Source organism: Akebia trifoliata, chromosome 1 (assembly GCF_017979445.1).
Source record: "Akebia trifoliata isolate Shusen 1 chromosome 1, ASM1797944v1, whole genome shotgun sequence".
Taxonomy (NCBI): domain Eukaryota; kingdom Viridiplantae; phylum Streptophyta; class Magnoliopsida; order Ranunculales; family Lardizabalaceae; genus Akebia; species Akebia trifoliata.
Window position 1 is genome coordinate 34,386,945 of NC_141375.1, and position 16,219 is coordinate 34,403,163.

At 35.0% G+C, this 16,219-nt stretch overlaps 1 protein-coding gene across 1 annotated transcript; it reads left to right on the forward strand.

Moving 5' to 3' along the window:
* The first annotated feature begins 7,766 nt into the window (after window positions 1–7,766).
* On the forward strand, window positions 7,767–14,838 carry LOC147412037 (ATP binding microtubule motor family protein). The gene is made up of 12 exons (XM_086455405.1): window positions 7,767–8,207; window positions 8,308–8,541; window positions 9,115–9,309; window positions 9,502–9,609; window positions 11,806–11,883; window positions 11,973–12,058; window positions 12,585–12,740; window positions 12,831–13,154; window positions 13,334–13,552; window positions 13,633–14,059; window positions 14,145–14,210; window positions 14,289–14,838. Exons 1-12 carry the CDS (start codon window positions 8,043–8,045, stop codon window positions 14,463–14,465), a joined length of 2,235 nt encoding a protein of 744 aa, XP_086311531.1. The 5' UTR covers window positions 7,767–8,042; the 3' UTR covers window positions 14,466–14,838.
* Window positions 14,839–16,219: the final 1,381 nt, after the last annotated feature.

The window sequence follows — 16,219 nt, forward strand, 5'->3', positions numbered from 1 at the left end:
AGTGAACTTTTCTTTTCTTAATCGTCTATATACCTCATTTCCCGTATTTCTTATGATTGAATGTACTGGCAATTTGAACTCATCGTTTTCATAAAAAAAATTAGATTTTTGGCATTTCAATTGAGTTTTGGAAACTCCATTCCTTCGTAAAGGATTTAAGAAAAATGAAGAATAAATCGTTTTCAAGAGTTTTTTTCAAATATTTTGAATATGTATGTAAAAAACTAAAAAAAATTCATATTTTTTCTTAAGTTTTTGAATGAAAATCAATTAAGAATGGTTCTTTAGGTTGAAATCATCTAAACAAGTCGTTAACTCAAGTTTTTTGCCAATATTTTCATGTATTTTAGTTGAAAAACTTGAAAATGGAAAATGGGTGGGTTTTATGAGTGTCGAGTTCGACAATAAATAAAAAGTGATGAACTTGACAATAAATAGTGGTGAGTTCAAAGTAAAAAATTGCGAACTTGACAGTAAATAAAAAGCAACGAGTTCTAAAATACATAAAAGTGGTGAACTTAACAATAAATAAAAAGAGGTGAGTTCCCCAAAATGAGGGACTATTCAGAAAAAGAAAAGTTTACTAAATGTCCAACCAAACTATCATAAAAAATTTAGGGATTATCTATAAAGAAATCCCTCTGCGAAGGTCCTTTAGGTAATTTTCCCCTCTGAAAATAGACGACTACTGAACTTCCACATAACTCTCAAACTTAAAAATGAAAGTTATGGTGAAAAATAGCTTAATCTTTTAGAATAAATAATGAAATAAATAAAATTCATAAAATCATCGGACCAAGTTTTTTGATGTCAAGAGGTGAGTCCAAGGACCCTTACTAACTTAGTAAGGTTAGGCGGGCACAACTCATAGAATATCACCCTATTTAAGGTTCTAATCGATCACAATCTCCAAGATTGATGGATGGCAGATAACCATAAGGCTATGTTTGGGTTGGGAGATGTGGAGAGAAGAGAAAATAAATGAGTTTTCTCTCCATTTCTCTTGTTTGGATTGTTCAGTAGGGAAAGAAGAAAAAAAAATGTTAGTTTTCTTTATCTCTAAAAGTGGAGAGAATGGGAGAGAAATGGAGAAAATCCCTTATAAAATATTTTACAATTCCAACTATGCTCCTAGATCTATTTTATGATATTTTAAAATTTTAAAGTTATCCCAAGTTCTCTCCTGTTAATCCAAGTATGGTGGAGAGAAATTGAGTTTCTATTCCCTTCTCTTCTCTTCTCTCTACCTCTCTCAATCCAAACATAGCCTAAGGTCTTATGATAAATATATAAAATGGCAAATCAGCTAAACGCTAATCAGGGAGAGATGATATATGATCAAAATCAGGTTAAAAACGATTAGATATTGCCATGGTTATAATATTTAATCTCATTCCCATGGGTACAGAGTTAAATCATTTAATTTGATTTAAAATTATTTATTAATGCATATTTAGTTATTCATAATTAAAAAATTATATATAATTTTTTGTAAAGTATGCGTCGATTAGAAGATGTTAAATCGAAATCTCATATTTTATTTAAAAATAAATATTATATCAAATAAAAAATGAATTATTCTATCAGATTTATTTATCTAAAACGAAATCCAATTGACTTAAATGAATTTTATTAATTTAATTGAGATCTTCAAAATATAAAACACCATATGGGATGAATCACCATATAAGTCTTATCTTCTTGTTGAATGATAAAAAGATGACTCAATCAGGTTGGGTGGACCCGAAACTCGGACGAGAGGGAACGAGTTTTAAAACAATAAAACTCACCGGCTCCTACGCGGGGCCCACTTTCATAGGAGCGCAACCCTACGCATGCACTTGATTCAATAAAAAATTAAAAATGGTCAAAGATACTTCATCTCTTATTGAGGGCGTAAAGCACCTTTATCGGAATTTGAATTTCGGTTGGGACCGATCCAAATTGTTAAGGCATTGGATCCATTATTGGGATCAACCATCAACCATATACTTATGATATATCTTGACCACTAGATTTAATGCTGTAATGGTTGAGATTTCATGTTTATTTATATTCTACACATTATTTTGATATATGATGCATATAAGCTCAAAAATATCACAATTTATTTGAGATCTGGACTATGTTGATGAAGATCTCGAATAACATGTTGAGTGGGTCAGTTGTATATCCATTAAGATTTTGATGTCCAAATTATTTCTCCTATTTTTTTGTCGAGATTGAGGTCCTGATTGGATCATGTGGATGTTCCCTAAAACACTTATAAGTGCACACTCTACACATTTACCACTTCAAGCCTCTTAAATAATAGAAGTAAATGACTCCAACTCTTCAATGCTCTGGGCTTAAGTCTCGACTTTCGAATAAAATAATTAGGGTGTGTTTGGAAAATGAAGATTGGGTAAGAGTTCTGAAATTTCAGGAGTTCTATTGTTGTGAATTCAACTTTGAAAGTTTAGTGTGTGAGTTTAAAATAATTTTCTTGTTTGGTTGACTAATATCCATCTACAACAAAAATATAAATCTAGCAAGACTCATATACACAGAGATATCAAAACCATAATTCAAAATTCAGATCGAGATCAAACCCCAAATCACACACATAGATATAGATAATCAATAAGAGAGAGAGAGGGAGATTTTGCTGAGCTTCAATGGCGGAGAACCAACCTTCCTTGTAAAATCAAAACTAAACCTCAAATTAAAGAAACCTTCGTCATCTCCATAATTAAAGAACTATAGATCCTTCAAAACCACTCAAATCTCCAACCTTAATCTACCCAATTATATTTTGGGTGTTCCCAAACCCTAAATTTCATCCATTGAAGGAGGAGAGTGATATATATTTTACTTGACTCTTAATGTTGAGAGATGCGAGTTACGAACTTTCACCTCCTAGGGTGAATGTAAAAAAAATCATATTTTCGACTAATGTCATTTTTCAAACACATCCTTAATGTTTATTAAAAAATATTGATTTTCTTACTTTAAAATTTTCATTCAGTTTGTACTTCACTAACGTAGCAAGGGCACAAAAGCATAGATCTATTTTTTCGGGATACACAAAGAAAAATGTCAACGATTTTGTGCCCTTGTCGGGTCAGTCAAGCATAGATTGAGTGGAAATTTCTAAATCAGAAAATCATGACTTTTTAATAGGGGTGCACATAGTTCAGATTGGTTCGGATTTTGGCAAAATTGGAATCGAACCAAACATGATCGGTTCTACAAATTTGAAACCGAACCAATCCAATTACCCTATAGAACCGAACCAATCCAATCCAATCTTGGTTCGGATTGGTTCGAATCGATTCTCGGTTCTCATACTTATTGAAGATAGATACATTATTCCTCAATCCAAGCATTCTATCTCCTCCAAAATTCAAACCTTAAAAACACATAGGACTTTTTTTAAACGTGGACTTTGGGATAATAAAAAAATTAAAAGGAAGAGGAAGAAAGAAATAAAAAGCCGAAATTTTTATTTTTTAAATAATTAAATATATATATATAATTGGTTCGATTTTCGGATTGGTTCGGTTCTATTATATCCTAATCCGAAACCGAACCAAATTAATCGGATTTTTTTTTCTTCGATCCGTACCCGAACCGTGGGTGTGTTTAGTCTGAACCAATCCAATCCAAAAGCTTCGGATTGGTTCGGATCTCGGATTTACCCAATCCAATGTGCACCCCTACTTTTTAATATAGAGTAAGGGTGTGTTTGACACAAATCTCAAGATGATAGTGACATTTAGATAATTATTATAAATTACATTTTAAGTATGCTTTTACCAAATCAAATTGGATTTTATTTGGATCTACCCAAAAAATTGAAGGATAAAAAATAAAATAAAAATATTTTTGAATCAGATCTATAACTTAAAAATCCGTGATTCAAAACAATTGTTAGGTGTCTACATGGCACATTTTTTATTCGAGTTGAAATACATTGGGCTGCCTGCCCGGCTTGGTTAGGAGCTTGGATGTTTAGACTCAAATCAAATTCTGCCATATCCTATACTATAGGAACGATACATCCTATTGGATCCTTAGTCTAACTTAAAAATTAAAATGACATAATTATCAAATGGATACAACCCGACCCGAATCCACTGCATTGATAGTCATCCCTCTCGATTGTTGTTCCCACCACGTTGTCCTCCTTAAAAGCAACTTGGCGTTTTCTATTGTATTTGTACCAACCAATTGCAGGTTATGTTCTCAAATCCAATTCAACAACTCAAACACGTTTTCCCGCTCGACTCACTCTTGAATTTAAATATAAAATTTTCAAACAATGTACTTTCTTATTTGATCCGGATCGTCCAATTTGTAAAATACTTTTCTAGGTTATCCTTCGTGGACCTCTAACAAAACAACAGCATCGACAACGTGGGAGCCACTATTTGAGTGATCGCAAACTTCACACATCACGGAAAACATTCTTATGTGGACCATGCTTTATATGTAGGATTTTGTTAAAGTGTGCCCTAAGGGTACACGCTAAAGTGCAATAAGTACACTTTTAAAAATTTTGTGAGGGTATTTTGGTTAAAAAAATAAATTTAAGGGTATTTTCGATTCAAAACCCAACCTCCAAAAGTGTATTTATTACACTTTAAAGTGTGCCCTTAGGACACACGTTAACAAGACTCTTACATGTAATAAACTAATAAACATTACCATTGATGTATCCTGGGAAGCAAGTAAGTAGGCTTATTGTGGATTTATTGTTTGGGGTGTAGGGTGTAAAGTTTAGGGTTTGGGTCCATATCGTGAATTTGGGACAAACCCAATATAAGTTGAGTTCGACCTATGTCGGATCTCAATGGTAGAAGCCTTTCATATGACGACCATTAAATTGGATCCAGACCGGATCAAATCCAATTTGATATATAAAATATAAGTAAAATTCATACATACATTTAATTTTTTTATTGGCTTATCGTGGGTATCCCCACCCTTCAAGTTAGAATAATCCCATCATCACACGTACTACCCCCTTGAAAAGTCCTACATGTAGTTGGTTGAGTCGAGGGTCAACAAAACCTTGAAGGGTGGTCCAAAGGAATTCATTGCTTTGTGGGGTTTTTGAACACCCACCCTTCTTGAAGATCTTATCAAGGTTTAGGTTGCCACTAGACCAACTCCTTGGGGTTAAATTCATACATACATGCTCTTTTACATTTTAATTACATTGGAGTTCCATGAGATTGGGATGTGTTTGACCTAGAATCATTTTGATAGATTGCCAAATCAAATCCTTATCAAAATTATCGGATGGGTAAGATCTTTGGGTATGAATCAATCCGTTGATAATCTCCATGGGAAGTGGTGTATAATATTCAAAGCGTACATAACTAAATATTTAGATCAATCCGTTTATATGCATTTTGATTTGTTCGGCTTGGTGATAGCACGTGTTAGAAAATCCACACTTAATGGTAAATAGTACAAACACCATGATAAATTGAAAGATCATGAGCAAGGCTATCAATGTATATGTATGCTCTGTTTTGATCAATTTTTGGTGTGATTAAAAATTTGGACTTCTTAAGGATTCAATAAAATAACTAACACGATCAATCCCAAATCAACTGTTCCTTTAATTTTCTCAATAATCGTGTCTTTTGTTATTGAGAGTGGTGAATGAAATATGCTTATCATAATTCATATAAGGAGGCGACACGTTTTTTTTAAATCCCCCCACCAACCTAGCACACCCTTTTCCTTTACTATGAACGATCACATAATAATCCAATTTGGTGATAAATGGGCATATAAAATTATATATATATGCAGGGTATGATCAAGATCTAACGTTTTATCCAACATGTTTTGTAAATTGGGCTAGAAGTTTCGAAATGGACTGATTTTTTGTGATGATGGTCACTATAGTGAGGAGATCGTCCTAAAAAAAAACTTATTTTAAAACTTTTAATCCCACAAAAAGTAGTTTTATAAAAAAATGAACAGTCCACGGTTTTTCAAATTGTAAACCAGGTTTACTATAAGTCATCAATAGGGGTAGCTATGAGTTGGATCAGATCGTGTTGGGGGTAAGGGTATTATGAAAATTTACCCAACCCAAACTAGACCCATTTCATAATCATGTAAAAAAATTCTCTAAACTGGTTTGAAGGGGCGAGGAGTGCCTTCTCTAAATTTCGAGAAAATGTCAATTTGGAGTAAAAATTTAGAGATATGGGTTCTAATTACTCGAAGTCATAAATATGGGTGACAATGGATTGGGTCATGTCGTGTTGAGGTAAGGGAATTGAAAATTTACCCAACCCAAAACTAATCCATTCCATAATCATGACAAAAACTTAAACCCAAACCTAGGACATTTATTAAATAGATAACCCGATCCAAACCGTGTACCCAGCTCAGTAAAATTCTAATCTTAAATGAAAAAAGAAAAAAAAATCAATTTCCACTATCAAAAAACTATTCAAAATTCTTAGAATTTTTTCTTCTAAATGCATGTGTTGTCAAATCATGTTTTTGGATGTCACAAGGTAATGCAATAAGAAATTTTGCTTATTAACTTTGTTAGGAAATTATTTTCTTTCCCATACAAAAAAACTCAACCCTCAATTATTTTATAAATATCTTAAAACACCTTTCATATTTTATAAAAAAAAAAAAAAAAAAAATACATTATAAAAATCTTCTATGGAACTCTAGTAAAGATATGGGTAATTCTAAAAAACTCACAAATAATTGTTGATATTTGAGAAATCTCTTATGTTTTATGATTTAGAACCACAGTTAATGACACAATAATTAAATGTGCCAGAACGTTTTAAACGAGTTGGCATGCATAACCGGACACAACCCATTTAAAAATTATGTTAGACGATGGACACTATAACGATCCAAACCAAATTAGGCTCAACCCAAGCCCACAAGTTTTATGTTGTTTCGAGTTTGTAGATCTTGTTAAGATTTCCACCAGTGCTCATAAATATCTATCGCTTAAAGTGTTATGCCAGCAGGGGGGGACTGTTATTGCCTCATTCATGTCCCCATGTTACTTTATGGATTCTCCATTTTGGTAGATGGGGATTTTCATTGTGGGAGAAAATCCATCAAATTGCATCCAAACCCGATCCGATTGGCAAGATATACGAGTCCAACCTTTTATTAGTTTTTTCGGACCAGTTCTAATCCGATCCATTTACAGCCCTTGGTATGTGCTGACTGCCGTCTCTAGTACGAAGTTTGAAGAACTGTCTCGAGGCGAGATCCACCGCAGATTTCGAATTATTTGTGCAATCCCTATGCATGTCCCTACCACGTGAGACCAAGAGAACAAGCCAAAACGCATGGTTCAAACTTCAAACTTCGAAATCAGTGGGCCAACCTCATGACTACACTTCGAAACACGTGCCATACCTTTCACACGTGTTGCGTGGTCACCTCACCTCCTTCGATTTAATGGTATCCTACAAATGCCAGGTGAAAACTTCTTTGCTAATTTCAACCATTTATTCATCAATATTTATTTGGGTGAAGATTATTTTGTTGCAATAGAATTACTTCGATTTTTGATATGTAGCCTTTACACAAGAAGTGGGCCCGAAGACTGTAACACGTGGCATCTTAAGACGTCCTTATCAAACAGCCGAATTCCCTCTTTAAAAGTTGAAAAACCATTTTTCTTATATATAATTCTTACTGTATTTTACGATTAAATTTTTTTTATTTATTTATAACATTTTACCGTTTTTAAAAACTTTAAAAATTTCAACAACCTTCATTAGAGCCTTTGAACGTCTTTGATAAGTTTACAAGATCTCTTCCCTAAGAATACGAAAGCTTCTGCAACTTTTTCTCTCTCTAACACACAAACACTATCTGTGTTATCTGTATCTCTTTGGATCTTCCTGAAGTTCGAAAAAATTGGGTTTTTTTTAGTTTACGGCCGGCAGATAGAGCGAGAGAGACATCTGTGTTTTAAATCTGATCGAGAGACTCGTTCGAACTCTTCGAAACCCTAATCGGAGTGTGAGAGAGACAGAGAGAGAGAGATGAACGCGGTTGGAAGACAGATGCAGAGATCTGGTTCATCGACCGCACATCACCAGCGTCAATACTCGGATAATTTCTTAGATACCTCATCTAATGGAAGATGGCTTCAATCTGCTGGTCTTCAGCACATGCAGTCCTCTAACACTACTGTTCCTACTGTACAGGTTCTTATTCGTTCTACATTGATTTGATCGATCTATCGATTTCTTGTTGTTTCAGATCATGATCGTTGTTTTCTTTGTTTTTTTGTTGAATCGAGTACAGGACTATGGTTACTATGGCGGCGCTGGTGGAGGAGGAGCTCAGGCTTCGAGAATGTACCGAAATGTGCAGAAGAGTATTAATGGAGGAAATGAGCTTTTCTCAGAACCTTCGACTCCTCCAGTTTGTTCCCGATCTTCGAGCCAAAGGAAGAACGGAGATGAACATGTGTCGCCAAGTGAGCTCAGCCCTGGGATCTTGGATCTGCATTCCCTTGATACTGAGCTACTTCCCGATGTAAGTCTTCACTCGTTTTCTCGAGTAGATTTAACACTGGATTTCAAAATTTCATACTGGAAGATGTGATTTGAGTGTTTGCACGGCGGATTAATTATAATTATGTGATGAGTTTTGGTTTGTGTGTATCCTGATTCGCATTTTGATGATTTGAAATGCTGTTCAATCGCTTACTTTGAAATTTTGAATTGTAATTTAAATTAGAATGTCTGGTTTGATCTGTAAGGTTTTCTCTTATAGAGGGGATCTTTAGTTGCCAACTCTCCAGAGAGTTGGAGCCTCTCATTTGTCAGGTTTTGTGCCTAAATTCCAATGCTGTACGAGTTTTAGCATTACATTTCATTGTTTTTGATAGATCATTTCTAATTGCATTAAGGGGATGATTCAGTGGTCCTAATTTCAAATCCTAAGATGTGGTTGTTTAAATCCCCAATCAGCTAAATTGGTCACTTAAAATTCTGTTTCTTTGAAATTGGTATTGTTTTTCACTCAATTTGTAATTTCCATTTAAATTTTTGGAGATCTGATTTTTATGTACTGTTCTTCTGTGATTTTGTTTATCTTATGTTGTAGATGCCAGTTCCTGGGCTAAATGATGGTTCATCCATGTACCATTCTGTTCGAGGGAGAAGCTTTGATGATTCTGAGCCATATCTCTCTACATACAAACAAACGACCAGAACTCGTGGTCTACCGGAGAACAATCTTTTGAAGAGCTTCTCAGCTGATAAAGAGAAGGGCAGTTCCGTTGCTAAAATTAAAGTTGTGGTATGATCTTTTTCTATATCTTTAATGTATTTTACTTATCATTTTATACTGTTAAAAAGTGGTTATTCAATGTAAATTATGATTCCTAAATTGAACTTAGATGACTACCTGACTAGTAATGGCTCTTTGATAGGGATATCTTCATTTTAAAGATTTTTTTTTTGATAAAAAAGTACAATGGATTGAGTGCAGGTGCGCAAGAGGCCACTTAATAAGAAGGAAATAGGAAGGAAAGAGGAAGACATCATAACGATAGAACAAAACTGCAATTACCTTACGGTTCACGAGACTAAACTCAAGGTGAGTGCTTGAATGGGTGACTTTGCTTTACAGTGACTGGTTTAGATTTTGCATATGTTCTAGGATGCACATTCTTGTGTCAGTTTTTTATTTTCTGAATTTTTTTTTTAATATTGAGTTCCATTGCTTCTTTTGGACGAGTTAGCAAATTTTTTCCATCAATGTCCAAGTGCTTCCAATCTCATCATTACATGTTAAAAACAATGCAATATGTAATTGAATCTACTTAGTAGCTGATCTTAAATACCACGCCCTAACCTCAAGGCTTTTGGAGCTTATCAATGTGCAGCCCTTGGTTTTTGGTATATGTATATTTGGGATCTCTATGTCTATAACCATTCTCGTAGGCCTACATCTGGAGTTTTCCAATAGAGAATTTTTATTACTGTTGTAAGCAAATTTTTTCGGGGGGTTCAATTAGAGAACTTTTCTCTATAAAAATCACAATTTCCTATATTGGGGGTTTCCTTTTCAATTTGGGACTAGGGTTTGGAATTATATAAGCCTACCCTATGCACTTGGTTTGTACATTGATGCATTTATGCATAGAGTGGAAATTCCTAATTATCTTTGCCTTTGGATATAGCATTTAAACGTGCAGCACATAAAGATGTGTCTCATTTATGTGATTGACTGATCATTTTCTCTTACTTTCACTTCCAATGATTTTGGTCAATCATCAATCTCCATGGAAACACTTATAATTTGAGTGATGGTCCAAGTTTTTGGATGCCTACAATTTTTTTTTATATGAGGTTCAAGGCGGAGAAGATGGGAAAAGGAATTTTAGTTTTTGACAAGTTATAATCCGGAATATCATGATTGAGCGTGGTTAGCACTTCGCACACAGCATTGAAAGGTATTATGGGACATATTGTTGATATGCCCAAGGAAGCTTGATAGGAATACATTTTAAAGGCTACTAGTTTGATCCATTTGTGTTTTGTGAAGGCAGTGTTTTATGACAATTTGCATCAGGATTCTGTGGCAAAGCTTTGTGTGATGAAACATCTCATGATTCGACTATTTCTCAACTAGCAGTTGGATAAAAGGTTTAAAATTTCTTCTTGAGGCAGTGTATCGATCAGGAGAAAAATGAAGAAAGTCTTGTCCCACATTCAAAAACATTTTTTATCATTACAATATATTCCGAGACAAATCGAAATGCTCTTGAAACATTCAAAACTGCAGGGTCAATGTTTTTTTTTTTTTGTTCACGACTGAAACATTCCAGAACAGTACGAAACTTTAAAGCCTTGGTTGTACATATTACATAGGAAGGAAGGTACACGTGTTTCTAATCATCTCAATAATTTTGATGCTTTATTATGTCCAGTGGAACTTGCTAAATTCAAGCCAAGCTGGAGATTAATGTCAAAATTTTTTAAATGCTCATGGTTCATTTGTATTATACTTTATGTAGTCTATTTTCTCAATCACTTTGTCAATGGTTCCTGGATTTGAGTTAGGGTTTTGGGGATACTTTATAAGTCACTTTTTGGGCTTTTTTGAGCGTGGTGGATATTAGCTAGATGTGTTTAAGGTGGGGGGAGAGGTTGTGCTTCTTGTAATAGTGTACTTTGATTGTTGTCTCCCGTAGATTTAGATGTTTGTGGGTGAACAACATAAGTATCCATTTGTGTGTGATTGCTTTTCATGTATTTTCTCTCTTCTTTTGCATTGCCATCACACCATTCAATCATTGGGTTTCTGTGACAAACTGTTGAGAGGGCTTAAACAAAAGGTTTGGTTTAGCTCTACCTCATTACAATTGGTATCAAAACCTTAGTGGTAAACCTCATGTATCTCTTCTTTGTTTTTGGTACTGTTTTCTTTAATAGTTCTGTTATTTTCCCTTCCAATGATTGTAGTTGATCCTCAGTTTCACCAACAGTTTTGGCATGCTTGCGTGATGGTAATTGGTAAACACAAGTAGCAATTGATGTTTGTGAGTGGTTATATGCCATTAGTTTAGTCGTTTTCCTTCTTGCGAATATTTCAATCTGTGACTATTATGACTCTTTGCGTATAAAATATTATGGATATTGATGTAGGCCTTGTTTGTCCCTTTAGTTTCATAGTTATTATTATAATGATATATTCTCAGCTTACAGTTCTCCTAGATTGAAGTTTGGTTCACATGGAATTGGAACTGATTCAGATATTTTTTGTTGTCCAATCCCATACTTTTGGCAGGTTGACTTGACAGAGTATGTTGAGAAACATGAATTTGTTTTTGATGCAGTGCTGAATGAGGAGGTTTCAAATGAAGAAGTGAGTTTAAAACAAGATATTTGAGACATGTTCCATCTTCATACTACTGGCCTCTTCACTAATTTTCATGGTTCTTTTTGTTTATGCAGGTGTATCGCGAGACTGTAGAGCCCATTGTTCCAATAATTTTTCAACGGACCAAAGCAACTTGCTTTGCATATGGGCAAACAGGCAAGTACTTGAATCTCCTAAATTTGACACATTGGCTTAGATACTTGGACATACTTGCAATTGACCACTTCACCTATAGAGTCATTTTTCTTGGATAACAAAATGCATTTCTCATTTATCTCTTGAATTTTTTGAGGGAGTCAAACTTTCTGATTTATTTTTTTTGAAAGGACTCTATTATGTTTGGAATAGTCGCCTATGCTTCTTATTTATTCTTGACCCAGAAAGCTCTACTTTTGTTTATTGTAACTTGTTAGGCGTTAACATACTTGGAGTTTTCCCTTAGTTTTTTGTGTCATTATTGTCATTGTTACAAAAATTGAAGTTCAGGTTGAAAATATTTTGGTTGACATTAAACTCTGATATGAATAAGCACCGTATTGCCATCCTTTTAGTTACTTATAAAGTTAATGCTTGCTATGGCAGCTCTCACCATGTCTATCACACGGGGGAGGGTATAATACTTGTTTCTTTATGAATTCTTGTCGTAAATACACTGAAGTTTGCTGTTTCTTTGCTTATTCAGGGAGTGGAAAAACTTATACCATGCAACCACTGCCCCTCAAAGCATCTCAGGATATACTGAGATTGATGCACCATACTTACCGTAATCAAGGTTTTCAGTTGTTCGTCAGTTTCTTTGAGATTTATGGAGGGAAACTGTATGATCTCCTTAACGAAAGGAGGTTTGTTATAATAGCTTGTTTCTGTTAGCTTGTTAACACTTGCGATCCCTAGAAGTTCATTTCCTTGAACTTACTACTATACTTTTGCAGTAAGCTTTGCATGAGGGAGGATGGTAAACAACAAGTCTGCATTGTGGGCTTGCAAGAATACAGAGTATCAAATGTGGAGACAATCAGGGAGTTAATTGAGAGAGGAAATTCCACTAGGAGTACAGGCACAACTGGTGCAAATGAGGAATCCTCTCGTTCCCATGCTATACTTCAACTTGCTATCAAGAAGTCAGTTGATGGTAGTGAATCAAAGCCTGCCCGTGAATCAAAGCCTGTTGCCCGTGTTGTTGGCAAACTCTCTTTCATCGATCTCGCTGGAAGTGAACGTGGTGCGGATACTACTGACAATGACAAACAGACAAGGCAGGACTTTTTCACTTTATTTCCCTTTTTCTTTTAGGGAAGTATGTGGTGCCCATTTGTTAGACTGCTGTTACAATACGTTGTCTTTATGGTCTACAAACCATGAACCATGTACCCTTAGATGTCATCTTCACTTTTTTAGGTGGTGTGCACACTAAGCTGAATCTGAATTTATGCAGAATGGAGGGTGCGGAAATCAATAAAAGCCTGCTCGCACTCAAGGAATGCATTAGGGCTCTTGACAATGATCAAGGTCATATTCCTTTCCGAGGGAGTAAGCTGACTGAAGTTCTTAGAGATTCATTTGTTGGCGACTCACGCACTGTCATGATATCATGCGTTTCGCCGAACTCGGGATCGTGCGAACATACTCTCAACACATTAAGATACGCTGACAGGTGATGTAGTTTCATTAAAACCATAGATGTAGAGTTTTTTATTTTTCTTTCTACGTAGCTCATGTATGTTTACTTACCAGGGTGAAGAGTCTTTCGAAGGGGAACACATCCAAGAAGGATCCCTTATCATTAACTTCAAATCTAAGGGAATCAACAACTTTGCCTTTATCCTCTGTCTTACCGACAATGTCTACCTTGGATAGTAACATTGTCGATGTTCCCAATGAGCATAACAGATTTGGGTGGTCCAAACAAATTGAAAGAGAAAACTGTCCGCCTTACATGGATCGTGTCTCCAGTGGACGGGAAGATGATTTTGATTTCTCTGAGGAGTTCTATGAGCCAGAGAAACCGACATGGAAAAAGAATCGAAAGCCAGAGACGTACCACATTTCAGGTTTGGAGGATAAGATGAGAAAACCCGATACCCAGACAAAATGGAAGGACATGCCGGACTTCGATAATAACAGCTCACATGCAGATGATGATTTGAATGCCCTATTGAAGGTCAGATCATCGTTGTCACTATTGGATCTTGACTTATTATCTGTGACCCATGAGTGACACCTAACCCTCATTTCCATGATTTCAGGAAGAGGAAGATCTTGTAAGTGCTCATCGGAAACAAGTGGAGGAGACAATGGACATTGTTAGAGAGGTTAGTGACCATATTCCGCGATTGGCTTATCCAATGAATTCACGTCGATTTTTGATATATTTGTTTTTGTTTGTGCAGGAAATGAAACTGTTGGTTGAAGCAGATCAACCTGGGAATCAGCTCGATGACTACATCTCTAGATTGAACACCATTTTGTCCCAGAAGTCTGCAGGAATTCAACATTTGCAGAACCGCTTGGCTCATTTCCGGAGGCACCTTAATGATTATAATGTTATAGTTTCCTCTGGTAACTAATTTCCTGCGAAAGAGGTGGATGGAACAACCCATGTTCTGTCACTGGGTGTGGTTATCATACTTGATGTTGTGCTAGATTTATGCGTGCAGTATCTACTATCACCCCCAATTATCTGAGTTGGGTGTGTTTCCATACTGCCATCTTCACGGTTTTTGGGTGGATGGGTAGTTTCACAAGTTTCAAGGGGGGTTGCAGTTTTATTTTTCTTCTGTTGGAGTGAGGCCCTATTTGCTATCACCATATTTTCTAATCTTTCGGTGTTGTGAGTTATAGAAAACTGTGGTATATGTATGCTCATTGGCATCTTTATTGTGAAGCTCTGCAGCAGTGTATTTGACTGATAAAGGATAAAATTATTATTTTGGATGCTAAGCTCTGTTGTTGCCTTTGGGTTTTTGGTTTTCAATTTTTCATGTAATTGCTATTGCATCCATTTTATGCACACCCAACAGTGTCGGTGCTTCAATAAGGTCAGCCGACCTGGCCATTTATGGGTTGGCGTACCACATTTTAGTGTTGGATGTGTAAAATGTTTGCCATGGAAGGGTTGGTTTGTTTTTGTTCCTCTGTTCCGAGAAAAGTTGATGGGGTGGAAATTTGATATATATATATTTTTTTTGTAAGGGTGAATTGTGACTCAAATCTCTCCACTTTTGAAGAGACAGAAAACTCACCATTTTCCTCCTCTTCTCTCTTATCTCCACTTAACAATTCAAGCAAGAGAAATGGAGAGAAATTCATTTATTTTCTTCTCTCTTCTCTCCATTTCTCTCAATTCCAACACAGCCTAACATGAGATGATAACAAAGAGAAATGCTAAATGGACACCGCTTTTGGCCAACGCCCCAAACACCCTATGCCGTGTTGGCTCACAGTCAAACAAACATTTGACATGTGGCATAACGACATCAGTAATAGAGAGAGCTTCTCTCTCTTGTCCACTGTCAACATATTTATTTTTTAAGATTTTAAATCTTAAAAAAGGTTGTTGGGGTCGCAGTGATAATCACATTGACGATCCAATAACATGGTTTTTAAGATTTCTTGAAAATATTCATATTCAAAAAAGAGAAATTAAAAAAATATTATTTTTTGAGCTTGATCCAAGGTATTGAAAACGGATAGTCACTGAGCACTCAAGTTTAAAAATAAAATTCAACGGTAAAAAATAACAATGTTTTTAAATTTCTTATGATTTTGTCCTTTACAACTCTATTGCATGGAATCATGTTCTTGAAAGTCACAAGGTGATCAATTTAGAAAATTTGCTTTTTTTCACTATGGACGGGAAAGAGAAAAGGGCATCAAGAGCGTTGGCTAAAAATAACGTGCATTTAACGTCACTCAATAATAAATTTGTTGTTTATATTATTTGCTTTACTTAAAATGTTCTTAGTTATCCAAATATTTTCTTTCACAATTTAAATCGTTCTATATAAAATTAAATCAATTTTATTCAACTAAACCGTTAAAAGGAGAATGTTGACCTGAGTTGTCTAAATCTGATTTTGGGTCCAATCTCACAGGAATCATGGATGTTGGCATGATAATTGGTGAACATTTTGTTTACAATCATGTATTTTTTTGGGTTGGAATAGTTGTTTTTTTTTTTTTTTTAATTTTTTTTTTGTAAACTCTCTAAAAAAAAAATCATCATTCTTGATTATCTAATTATGAGGCCATAATGTATTATTACCCCATAATCTACTGTTGCAATAAAAATTACCAAACAATATTATTCATTGAGAACTAC